Below are 14,024 nucleotides of genomic sequence, written 5' to 3' on the forward strand. Positions count from 1 at the left end.
CAAGCAAATTGAACCAAAAGGTATCAAGATGAAGATGATTATCAAGGTGGTATGTGATTCGCCATTTTTTTGGATCACTTGCTGTGTGTGTGAGTGTGTATGTGTTTATTTACCTAGTTGTATCTTAAGGGGAAAGGGAGGTATGTTCGTGGTGTCCCGTCTTTTTATCTCGCAGTGTCTAGTTTGCTTTTAAACTCGTGTATAGTTTTTGCACACACTATTGTTTCGTCTAGTATGTTCCATACATCCACCAATCTGCGGGGAGAGCTTTTTTTCCTTCAGGTCTCTTCTATAATTATCCTTTTTTTTTATTTTTTTTCATTTCCCCTTGTATTCCTCTTGTCCCAATTTAGTAAGTCCTCTCTATCAAGGGCTTCCATACCTTTCATGGTTCTGTAGACGGTCATCAGGTCGCCTCTTTCTCTTCTTTGTTCCAAAGTCGGTAATTTCAAATTAGCCAGTCTCTCCTCATATGACAGGTTTGAATGTGCTGGGGCCATTTTCGTGGTTGCTCTTTGGATTCTTTAAATTTTCTTTATATTGTTTTTGGTACTGAGTGACCATAATGTCGCAGCATACTATATGTGCGTGTGCGTGTAAGATTACAGCATTACCCACAGATCAGGTCATATAATCACGAACTCTGAGCTCTCATCCGTAAGGGTAATATCTGTCAATCACAATTCCAACACGTGATCCCAGACCATAGTGGTTACCCCCTGTACCGTACATACCAAGATACAAGTGTGACCCCTGTTTTTTTTTTTCGTTTTTTTTACTGCCACAGTAATAGATCAGTTAGTCAATATGGCAGGAGACTACTTGGTGAGTTTCTTTGTTTTTGGTAGCTGCTAGCCAAAAAAGTCATCAGCAAAACATTCCCTGTGTGATGGATATGCAAGTTTTCTAGTAAAGCAAGTAGCATGCTAATGAGAAATGCTTAGTGTGCTGCCACCTTTGGATTTATAAAGGAAATAGGCAAGAACTAATTTACTAATAGGGTAGTTTATGCATGGAATAAACTTAGTAACCGTGTAGCGAGTGCTAAATTTATTGGTCGTTTTATGAGAAGGCAAGATAAATATGGATTGGGATGATAGGATAGTAATGGACATGGAACTGCCTAGTGCAGGCCTTATGGTCACTTGCAGTCTCCTTCATTATGTTCTTAAAGGGATTGTCTGTCTTGCATCCATCTTTTTCTTTCTTCCTATTTCAGCTTTCAGTTTGAGATTGGCCTTCTGTCAGTTGGGCCAGACATTTCTTCCACTTTTTTTTTTTTTATATTTTTTTTGTGGAGTTACTACTTCACTTGATTTAATGAAGCGGCCTTGCTGTGGATGTGCTGTCTTGCGACACTGCTTCTGACCCAGGGCAGTGGACAAGGTTCAGGGATGACCCGTCATCCAGGATGTGCTCAGATAAGAGGGAGGGTGGAGGGGTGTGGAGTGTATTCAGGGATGGAATGGGTGGAAATGATTTTATGCCTTTCTCTGTTTGGCTACCTCCCTTGTAAGAGGGAAAAAGCCTTGGTATATGTATGTACTATTTCACTGGTGGCCCCAAGACACTCCATCCTTTTGCATGGATAGCCTCCTGGATTTGTACTAACTCTATCCCTACCTCATGTAAACAATTCCCTCCAATTGTTCCTCAGCAGTTGTCTCTCTCTCTCTCTTTTTTTTTAATTGTATGGTCCAATGCCATCTCTAATTCTCATATTTTCCCTTCTCTGACCAATTATTTCTATGATTTTTCTTTTGTTAAAATTCACTTCAGTGTTTCAATTTCATTTATGTCGCACTAATTTTGGACAGTGGAAGACGATGATGTAGAACTTAAAATAATCACATTACATAAAGGTAAATACTCATAGACAAGAAATCATGAATAAAATTTATTGCAGTCTAGTAAAATATACAAAAACTTACAAAATATCTTCCCACATGGCTGTGAAAAAGAAATACCAGTAACTATACAAGAAGTTATGAACTATATTTAACTAGCACTTCTACCATTGTGGGTAGTCTTGCGCTACATGAAAAGTGCACTAATTTCTTACTTAGTGGCATACTTTCTCTGTCAGACAATTTCATCTAGCTAACCAAGCAACTTGAACCAAAAGGTATCAAGATGAAGATGATTGTCAATCTTGACCTCACAGATGCCGAATATAATAATCCATCATTAGCACTAAAATCTATAAGGCGGACATCGGTGTCTTGATTATATATACTTTTTGTAGTTGTACATGAGTTACCCCCAGATTCTGTGAAATGTTTTGATCACATTTTCTGTGTTTATTATTACTCAGAGTAAAAGAGAACAAGTAATGCAGCAGTGACTCTATATTCTATAAGGTGAATCGTGTGATGCATTGTACATATGGCAGCCCATACTGCACGCGAGATATTGACTCGTACTGAAGTGGTTAATGTGTATTTCTCCTTTCCACATTTGTGACTGAAAACAGACAACTGCTCTCCTATTACTTTCAGCCAGCGATACAGAAACAGTACAACACAGACAAGTCTGTATTAGAGTAGCAATTGATTACATGGTGATAAATGTACCAATAAAACCTTGTTTCTGTGCCTCATGTTCTGCCTGGGTTATATGTAGAAATGATGTCTCCATTCCCCCCATCCCAAGGACACTGACCTAGTTGAGTGGTCCTGTGGTATACACATATACCCCACACATGCTTGTAGGTGCAAAGTTAGAGTTGGATGGTAGTCTGACCTGACTCGACACTCGAAGGCTAGGATGGGTCAACCCAATTAGGTCGCATCTGGTCAAGGCATCAGATTGGCCCTGGGTATATATATACCGCCTACACTGAGCGGGCAAGCCACTCAGCCGACGCAGTCATCCACTGTCTGATATTCCATTCAGTCTGCCTTCTGTTCTGTAGCTTGCCGCTAGGCCTTCATGGCCGGTCCTCCCCCATGTGGTGGGGCCATGCCATGTCAGTCCTGAGGCCGACGTACAAGTATCCACAGAATAAAGTGACCAAGCCACACCGAGTGTCGATCGCTCCCTACGTCACCTTCGCCCACAGTCCCTCCCAAGACAAGAACCATACTGGCACAGCTATCACTCTGCACTGAAACAGTACCAGCACATAATGGGCCTTGCCACACTTTCAAACTGACCCAGAAGACACACAACACCTCACCCAGCCCAAACATCACAAAATCTCTTCTTTGAGTGAATTGTAAGCCAATCTGATGGCTGTTGCTGGTCATCTGGTACCCCTGGGTCCTCTGCAGGAGACAATTGGGGTAAAAGATTGACTGATTGTCTCGTCTCTGAGTCCTGCATCAAGATCTTGCGGTGGGAAGCGAGGAAGATGAGGAGGAGGAGGAGAAGAAGAAAAAAGTTGCAAGACTCTAGAACATTCAATACAGGCAACATACATCTAGGCATAAAAGACCTAAGCAAGAAAGCCTTAACCCCCTCCACCACAAAGCAATGCTCAATACAGGTCTACCTATCTATTTATATACCAAGGGCTTTTACCCCCTTATGAGGGGGGTAGCCAGATCAAAAGGCATGTACCCACTCCCATCCACCACCCTTTCCTCCCTCTCATCTTAGCTCCTCGTGGATGACGGGTCATCCCTGTCTCCTGCCCCACTGCCCAGAAGGGTCAGAAGCAATGCAGCATGACACAGTATTGTGTATATAGTATAGGTAAAAGTGTTTAGAGAAATGAATAGAAGTGTCACTGTTACAATTATTATAGTCACCTATTATTGGTACATTTTTTATTTGTCAATGACACTATACCGTTAACCCATTTTCTTGCTTTCAATGACTTGTATGTTTATTTATTCAACAGAAACCATTCCTAATTTCAAAGGTTTAAAATTCCCCTCATATTCATCTAGTGCATTTATTCATACTTCAAAATACTATATTTTCCCTTACCAAACAATATATCCACTGATTATAAACATCCTTTTCCTAAACAAAATTGCCATTACTGAAATACATACTGATTTCATATCATTGTAACCAACAGCGTACAAATATCTTGGAATTTTATGACTTCTTAGTTTGTGATGACCAGCTATCACTAAAAATTAGGTACACTTTGGCAAATGAACTTACAATCCTTTTGATATCTTTCTGACCATTTTGTTAACACATATGTAACATGACATATCTGCCTTCACTATAGCAAGAAATAAGCCTATCTTCAATCCTTCTTCAGTCTCCAAAAAGGCTATCTTATTTTTTTTTTTTGACAAAACACCCAGAATGTGATATGAAAAAAATATATATATATATGTTGTGAAGGTTGGACAGATGAGTGAAAAGGTGGTAGAGAAATACGGGTTAGAGCGAGAACACTGAGTAATCCAGTGTTCTCGCTCTAACCCGTATTTCTCTACCACCTTTTCACTCATATATATATATAGTTCTGTTCAGCTAATCTCAGTGAACTTTCTTTTATTGTGCTGTTCTACCATCGCCGATGTCCTGAGAATGTGCGTTTGTCTACGGAGCCATTGCTGATGGTCGTAGAAAGATTTCTGTCCGGCTTTGAAGAGGCCTTTCTCCATTTCATCTAGTTTGGATGTAAGTCCTCCAACATCCTCCACCATAGCATTCTGAGAGGCATCCATTACCTTTCTAAATCTGTGTCTTAGTGTCTGAAAAGAAAATAATAAATCAGTAAGATACCTAAAATATTTTTGTAGAATTCATTTTATGGTTAAAATGATGAGACACAAATACTGAAATTTAACATCAGCAAGCTAAAACTTAGTACTAACAAGTTTAAAACTGAACAAAAGTAAACATAAATACAATCCTGTAAAGATTTCCTCTACCATTCATGAAAAAGCCACGCTAAATATGAATTACACTTAGTCTATCATCCTATTCTGACTGGAAAGAATGTGAAAAATTTGCACCAATAAAGAACTGTGAACATACAAAAATGAAATACACACAAACACACAAAGGCCTGCACAATAGTATGTGCAAACACCATACAAGAATTTAAGAACAAAGTTAATCTTGCAAGATACAAAAACGGGTCACCATGAGCATAGCTTCCCTTCTCGTAAAATACAACTAGATAAATACAAGGTTAAGGCGAGACATACGTCAATCAAGAGACCATGAAGATCTGCTCCTTCAGGACCACTAAGAGGGAGAAGATGACGACCAAATTCATAAAAATGTGGTCCAAGTTTGTGTAAGTCTACCACATTTGCATCAGCTCGAAGAATCTCCCTGAAAGAATAAATGGAATCAATTACAATAAAACATGCACCAACAGCATAAATCCTATTACATAAAATCAAGTTTTCTTTCAATGGTTAAAGGACAAGCACATCACAAATTCCAAACCCAAATTTGCCTAATTGACCTTTAGATTATATAAATAAGAATAGCTTAAATATGTTTTTGTTGTTGTTGTCCTGGAGTTTTCTTGTGTTCTTATTAGCATTTTTATTTCACCTTAAGGAGTTGTCTCCTACAAATGTTGGGAATTGTGGTCGCCATGTTAATGACGTAACGTTATCAATCTAAAAACAAAGGCACCATTGCTTTTGAGCAATTACAGTACAGGGGACATGCAGAACTATGATGTGAATCCTTCATTAATGTTTGTAATTTTAATTTTAATTAAGTACAATTACTTGATGTGATAAAAAAATTCCTGTCACAGACAGATTTGTAAAGAATGAAAGTTAGTAGATTTTGTCTATATGTATTGATGAGCACACTGTTAAAATGGGATTTGATGTAGAAAAGTAAACAGAAATTTTACCAATATTTGAGCACATCGCTGTTTTCATCAAAGAATTGCAAAACAAGAACATATACTTTATGAATAACTTGAATAAGTAATATTCCCTATGCTGCAAATGCAAAAGACTATCCATATATTTCTCATATCAGTAATAAAACTAAATTTGATGCAGAATGTATAGGTAAGTATCAGGGCATTAAACCTTGTTCCTTACTCTATATCAATAATATACCTGGTAGTTTTATAACTAAAAATAACAGATGAGTCAATTTATCCAAAAGTATCATCACAAAGTTTGCTAGTCTATATACAGTATGAGTATATAATTTTTATTAAACACAATGTACTTATTTGTACTTCAATGTACAAGTATGCCTAAAAGTACCACTGATTTTCTTAAACCTCAAGTACAAGTACATGAAAATCAGTACTTAAAAGTCCAGATACAAGTACTGTACATGTACTTGAACCCAATCCTGATACCATGGCTTCATCATGTTCATGGCTATGCACATGTATGTTGTTAGGCCTAGCTTACTATGTACATGTAGGCTAGGCCTACATGATGTATGTATCACTATGAAAAGAATTTAAACAAATGCAGTTGCCAGAGATACCATTATTCAAGTTTGACTGAATCATGAGGTTTTGCCAGACTGAATAAAGAGCCTTGGATATCAAAGACAATAACAGGTATGAACCATGAAGTTGCGTGCATCCTGTGAGTCCATTTGGCCAACAACACCATTTCCCCCTTTGTTTTGGTCGTCAACTTCACCATGTTCAGAGTCTGAACCTGAATAATTCCCATCGCTGATGTCCCTGTATGTGGGCTCAAACATGCTCTCCCGATCCTCAAGTTCATCTCCTGTGAGATTAACCAATTCTGAATTTTACTTTCGCTCAGAGTAGAAGAATTTTCATTATCATTCTCCGAGAAATATTCCATTTGTATTGAGTCGGCCATGGTCAACAATATACTGCATTACATAATCAACGGAACATGGCGCTGGCAAGTCTTTTGCAGATGATGGATGTTAGGGCAGAGATAAAAAGCCACTTGTTATCTTCAATTAATGGGGCAAATTGGAGAAAAAGAAAGAAAAAAAAATTGATCTTGATGTGATTAACCATACATTTATGCAACATAGTACATAAGATTTGTGCTTATCCTTTAAGAACAAATACTATACAGATTTAGACATTTTTGAAGACAAATCTATACAGATAGCTTGTTGATAGTCATCACTCACATGTAGAATAATATCTAACAAATACATCTGCTAAGAATAGTAAGCTTCTTTCTTTTTACATACACAGCAAATGCACTACAGTAAATATATAAAGATTGTGTAAGAAAGGCAACATCACAGACCTGTACTTCTCCTTGTACGATGTCGGAAGTTGTGCCGAAACAATATGCCTCCTGGACGAACAAAGCTCTCTTGCTAGCCAACACGGCAACTCCATTCTGGACCCTGCTTCAAGATTCGGGCTTGCATTTGAAGGGTCTAGGGAACCTAGAAAATTAAAAATTCTAATGAGTTGGATGTTCACTGGCTGAGCGGGTTACAGTGTTCCTACATGTGACGGAGAGTGAGGTGACGGGGGTTAGACATCTGCCCACCTGTGAGTTGAACCAGGGGCATGGTTCATTAACCACTTAAGTACAAGACAAATTCTCACACACAGCATCGGCTGCCATATGTACAATCTGTCACACTACTTGCATTATAAATATAAAGTCACTGCTGTATTACTTTTCTTATACTGAGTAATAATAAACACAGAAAACATGATCAAACCAGTTCACAGAATCCGGGGTAACTCATGTACAACTACAAAAAAAAAAAAATATATATATATATATATATATATATATATATATATATATATACATATAAATATATATATATATATATATATATATAAATATATATATATATCATCAAGACACCAATGCTGGCATCCTCGTGTACTCACCCGTGCCTCATGACGCCTATGTAGGCATCATTATACCGAAGTGGTTAAATTCCATGTTACAAAATTCTCTGTAAGGGGCACCATTCTAGCCTCCTGATAGGGGGAAGTTTTGTGATGTTAAATTGACTCGGTCAATGAGATTATATCACATTTCAGCACTTCTCCAAACGGAAGAGGACCAAACCCTGGGAACAACTTCATTATATTCAAAGATACTTCAGATGAATACTTAACTCTCAAGTTTTTGGAATGAGCCCAAGTTTTTTCTTAACCGCATTGGCTTTATTTTCTTTGTGTTTTTTTTGCAAGGAATGCAAACATCCAGTGATTGCTTGTCTATGTACTGTTACAAGCTAGTGACACAGAAAGTCCCACACAAATATGATGCAAACATCAAGTCGTAGTAATTTCCCAGAGATTTATGTGAGGGCTCCAAGTCTGTTGCCCACTGCTGTTGGGCTTTAGGGTTTTCTACACATATACGTATACCAAGGACTTTTTCCCCCTTACATGGGAGGTAGCCAAAGTCAAAAGGCATATATCCACTCATACTCATTTCATCCCTACAGGCTACACACTCTGCTCCCATTCACCACCCCTCCCTCCCTCCCTCTTTTCTTGGCTCTTCCTTCGGGTTCTAATTTGTGAATTTCAAGGCAATATGTACACATACAAATACAGACACAGCTGGAACATATCATGCGTTCAAATCTAAATAAATATGATAATTGGAAATTAATGACAATTGGAAATTAATGATACAGACCAAATTTGAACCATAAATTTAAACTAAAACATCTAAACTATAGGAAGAAGAAGAAACCAAAGGCACAGTGCCATCCCGAGAGAGAAAAATACTCATGAAACAGAGAACTGATCTGCACAAAATAAACAAGTTAGAAATTTTCACGCGAACTAGTCTAAGTTACTAACTTGAACTTCAAACTTAACTTGTGACAGTAATAAAATGAAGACTCATTATTTCAACACAGTAAGTGAGTGACATACAAAATAATTTAAGTAATAATTACTAAGTGATGCAATAATACGGGACCTCATATAACGTTCTAAAATATATCAAAGGAGCAAAATAAAATAGACAAATTCAAATTTTAAATTTAATGAAGACACAATTATACCTGCAAATAACACATATATATCCTCAATAATACTATTCTGTCACTCACCTAAGCCATATACAGTTACTTCGTATTTGCATGGTACTCTTTCTTGAGATGCCAATATATCTTCTATGGAGAAATAATTAGGGAAATAACTTGAAATCTCCATGACACCCAAACTCCCGCCTTGCGAATATAAACAACCAACAGCTGATCGTTACGTTTGTTGTAAAATAAAATAAAATAAAAGCGCTTATATCTAGTGATTATTTCGACTTCTCCCTCTCTTCTTTTTTTCTCTCCCTTTCTCCATTCACAAATACTCTAGGGATGATAGTGATAAATTCAAATGGAGTAAATATCTTTACTCAAGACTTGTCAATATCAAACCCACTCCCGCTCAATTTTGCTGGGCGACCAGCTTGTTCCAGTAACGACCTGCTAGATTAAAGAAGTTAGCAACGCCATGCATGAAGACAACACAATGGACATTTGTTTTGTATTTTTTAACACGTTACGCCCACAGCAGAGCCGTTTCACTTAATCACAACGACCACACACACACCTCTCCGTCAACTCATGAGGAAAATAGAGAAGACAAAGAGAAATCCCTTCGGACTGCATCAAAATATTATCCACACACAACCCCTCCCCACCTCCTTCCTCCGTCCCCTCCCTTCCTTGCTCGACAGACACAAAACGAGATAAGACAGGAAGAAAACATCTTCGGGCTGCATTAATTTAGCATCCTTACACAGCCATCCTTCACTCATCCCTATCCCTGGTCCTCTCCCTTCCATGCTCAACAGGCATTATTCTTTAGCTCCAAGCTCAAGGTGGAAGTGCTGTGTCTTGCTGCATTGCTTCTGACCCGGGTAGTGGGTGGGAGACAGGGATGACCCCTCATCCATGAGGTGCTAAGATGGGAGGGGGAGAAAAGGGTGGTGGATCGGAGTGGAATGGGTGGGAGTAGGTACGTGCCTTGGATTTGGCTACCTCTCTTATAAGGGGGAAAAAGCTCTTGGTATATACATGCACACACACACACACACACACACACACACACACACACACATATATATATATATATATATATATATATATACACACACACACACACACACACAGAAACACACACACACACACACACACACACACACACACACACACATATATATATATATATATATATATATATATATATATATATATATATATATATATATATAGACTTATTTCAAACATGAAGCAATGGACTTAGTGCCTGATGCCACGAAAACCAGAGTGGAAAAATAAGTTAATCATTTATTTTCTATAATTATAATCTATCTGTACTGGGTGGGTAGAAAAATAAAATCTATGAACAGTGTTAAATGAACTGAGACGTAGGATCTCCTAGATCCTAAGGAGCAAAAAATAGCTACATGCATCATTCACTCTGAGAATTCTCCAGACTCTATGGGTATAAATATCTAGCTAAATACGCCACTAAATAACAAATATAGAATTTCATGTTTTGCGGAAGACTTGAATTTTACACCATGGATGAATTTTCCAGTATAAAAATAAAGTTACCAATAGTTTTGATTTTAATATTTGAGTAAACAGTAATAGGATTTATTTCTTGATAATCAAATGTATAGAGTATAAGGCGCCTGATTCTTCTATTTAGTCATAAACTAAATTCGCCATCCCTCTCCCACGCAGTGGTAAGTGAGAAACCCCTGGTAGGGCAAAGCCCAGTCAATTGCGGCATTTTTTTTCCGGTGTTTGGTCGCTTCCCCGCCTGGCCAGAGGTGTCGGGAATCAACTCGCCATAGCCCGAAACGGGTCCCGGGAATCGAACTCACGACCACCCTGTCCATGAGTTCGATACGGTATCCACTGGGCTACCGCGCGGCCATTCAGGCACACCCTGAGCCAAGCAGCTACCGCCTGGGACAACACTGCACGGTCCATGGCTGTGGGTGTCTGTATACTCTACCACGACCTCTGGGAAGACAAACCTTTAGAAGAAGAAGGGTGATGAACCTACACCAGGAGGCGCTGAGTAGCTGCACCCAAAGCCGTCACCTTTGGACCATTGGGGGTAATAAACTGTCACTGCTGTGAATCGGAGAGGAGTGCGGGATTCGAACTCACAACTAAATGCATGGCAACACGCACTCAGATCTTAAGACTTATCTACCTATCTACACAGAAACCCCCCCCCCCCCCCCCACACACACACATGAAATAGGACATCAAGGAGGGGGCACTATAGCCCAGTAGTAGCGCGCGTGTCTGGTAACCGCGTGTGGATTTCGGGCGTGTGTTCGAATCCTGGCCACAGCGCAGAGGTTAGGAAGGGCATCACCTCTTAGTAATGTCCCCCAACCGCAGCTCAACCTTGACCCTTCCGAGGTGACCTTAGCTTCCTCGGAGTACCTGATAGTGGCATGCCATGGACCAAACGGTCTCCTGCGTTGTTCTGGATCACTTTTAAGGCTGAGGTCCAGGTGGCTACCAGCCCCGCAAACCACGAAAGAAGAACAAGAGGAATAAGAACAAGAGCAATAATAATAATAATAATAATGATAATAATAATAATAATAATAATAATAATAATAATAATAATAATAATAATGATAATAATAATAATAATAATAATAATAATAATAATAATAATAATAATGATAATGATAATAATAACAGGAAAAAGAACAACAAGAACTAGAACAATAAGAAGAATAAGAACAACAACAACAATAAAAAGAAGAAGAAGAAGAACAAAAACAAGAATAATAATAAGGGGAAAAATAATGATGGTAATAATAATAATGATAATAATAATAATAATAAGAAGAAGAAGAAGAAGAAGGAAGACATGCGAGATGCTACAGACGAATTAAAATCACCATCAAAACTCGAGATGTGACTCGGGCGGCCTCCCCGTGTGGGCACCACTTGGAGAACACCCTAGTGTAGGCCTCAAGGTCTCTTGCAGTCTCCTTGATTTATAAATTCCCCTTCAAGGACGACTGGTCACCCTTTTTATCGAAGGAAGTCAAGAGGCTTATGGGGTTATCACACTGGGCTCCCATGGGCTTCGCCAGCGCCGACAGTTGGATGTTCGTTTGAGTGAAAACGACTTCGGTTACAAAATTCAAAGTTTCAAATCTCCAAATATCAAATTATCTTTCCGTCTTATATAGCAAAGCTGAATGATGAATAAAGATATTGTAAACCTATAAATATGTTAGAGATAATATTGAAATTTTCTTAGATAAGTCTAGATTCTGTAAGCGAAGTCATATTCTAGTTATTCAAACGAATGTTGGAGGTAGCATGTCGGAGGAAAAATAGCTCAGTGTGAAAACCCATCTAGGATGGATGGGGCACTTCCTTGAATTTAGGAGATATGGCACTGAGAAAATTGGTAGTTAGGTCTTGAAAAGTTCCATATCCGTTGATGGTGTATAACAGAGGGTGTGCAACCCTTGGCACGCGTGCCAAAACTGGCACAATGACGACTTATTCCCGGCACGCAAAACCCAGGGCTCATCTTAAAACAAAAAACTAATAATTCTCCAACTTCTTTTGTATGATCATTGGAAACCACATTCTTCGCTGAGTGGGAGATAAAGAATGCGTAAATGAAGGAGACTGCAAGAACCATAAGGCCTATGCTATGCAGTTCCATGTACATGATCACCTGCCATCCCCATCCATAAAGTTGTCCGTCCAACCGTTTCTTAAACCAACCGATAGTATCAGCCTTCACTACTGGATGGTTACTAAGCCTATTCCATTCGTTGATCACCCTATTAGTAAACCAGTTCTAGTCCATTTCCTTCTTAAATCTAAATTTGGTGTCCATAGGAAAGGCGAAGGGAGGGGGGGCATGTAGGCCTTTAATCATTTTACTCAGTTGTTACGCGAGAAAATGTTCAATCAAATATTTTACTGATTTTGGCACGCGAGCTTAAGAAGGTTGCCCAGCCCCTGGTGTAGTACGTAACAGTGGTTGGTCGACTTTGGAAGTCCTTCGGATCGACTGGTATGACTCGCAGCGTTATGATCTACCTCAAACATAATGTCCATTGTTATTAAAAATGAGTAAATAAATAAAAAACAATCACAAGTTATCATTTAATTCCACTCCCCTCCACCCCTTTCATCTTAGCTCCTCGTGGATGACGGGTCATCCCTGCATCTCGCCCACTGCCATGGGCCAGAAGCAATGCAGCAAGACACAGCACATCTATAGCAAGGCCGCTTCATTTAATCGGCAACCCCACCCTCTTCTCCGTCCCCTCATGCTAAGACACTGAAGATGGGGAGAAATTCCACCGGGCTTCGTCAAAATATCATTCACACATAACCACCTCCAACCCCACCCACTCCCTTCCATTCACCATACTACTTATTGCAAGTAGTGGATGAAAATCGAGAAAAGCTGAAGAGGCAGTGGAATGTAGTTCAGTTCGAAGCTTAGAATCATTCAGATGAACACCTAAGCAAGATGCTGTAATGATTATCATTTATTTTATATTATTTGCTTTTCTTTTGTTATTATTTGTCTGATTCTCATTTATCATTAGTTATATGTCAATTTATTATTATTTACTACTTACCTGTTTGTTTATTATTTAATTATACATATTAATTTATTTATGTATTTTATTTGTTATTTACATTATTATAGTTTTTATTTATTCATTTATTATTATTATTATTATTACTATTATTATTATTATTTTCGCGTCCGACCGAGATATGGACCAAAAGGTCTCCTGTCGGTATGCTCCGCCTTTGTAATCCTTTGTAACCTTTACTTGTCTTGCATCTCAAAGTTCTGAGGTCCTTCCTCACAGTCGTGGTGGTATACCGATGTGCCAAACCTGGCAAGATTTCCATTTTATCTGGTATGTTATTAGAGGTCTTATATCTACTGGTGTAGCCTGGTCCTGGGGGCTCGTCTGGATATTTTAGGAACTTCTCTAGGTTAATTTTGAATTTATCCATCGAACAACCCATAATGTTCCTCACATTTCTGGACAGTGCATTCAATATTTTCGGTCCATCATTTGTTAGACTGAACACCATCAGGGTCTTGCTGGGGCTTTGGATTGTATACTCCTGTATTTTTTTTCTAAAATTTTCCA

At 38.6% G+C, this 14,024-nt stretch overlaps 1 protein-coding gene across 1 annotated transcript; it reads right to left on the reverse strand.

The window, feature by feature from the left end:
- Window positions 1–4,391: 4,391 nt before the first annotated feature.
- On the reverse strand, window positions 4,392–9,106 carry Psf3 (DNA replication complex GINS protein Psf3). The gene is made up of 4 exons (XM_076213261.1): window positions 8,944–9,106; window positions 7,149–7,293; window positions 5,121–5,250; window positions 4,392–4,661 (listed from the first exon to the last, which is right to left on the reverse strand). Exons 1-4 carry the CDS (start codon window positions 9,044–9,046, stop codon window positions 4,434–4,436), a joined length of 606 nt encoding a protein of 201 aa, XP_076069376.1. The 5' UTR covers window positions 9,047–9,106; the 3' UTR covers window positions 4,392–4,433.
- Between the last annotated feature and the right edge of the window lie 4,918 nt (window positions 9,107–14,024).

The sequence above is a fragment of the Oratosquilla oratoria genome, chromosome 31, assembly GCF_046742065.1.
Source record: "Oratosquilla oratoria isolate Oo_2021 chromosome 31, ASM4674206v1, whole genome shotgun sequence".
Taxonomy (NCBI): Eukaryota; Metazoa; Arthropoda; class Malacostraca; order Stomatopoda; family Squillidae; genus Oratosquilla; species Oratosquilla oratoria.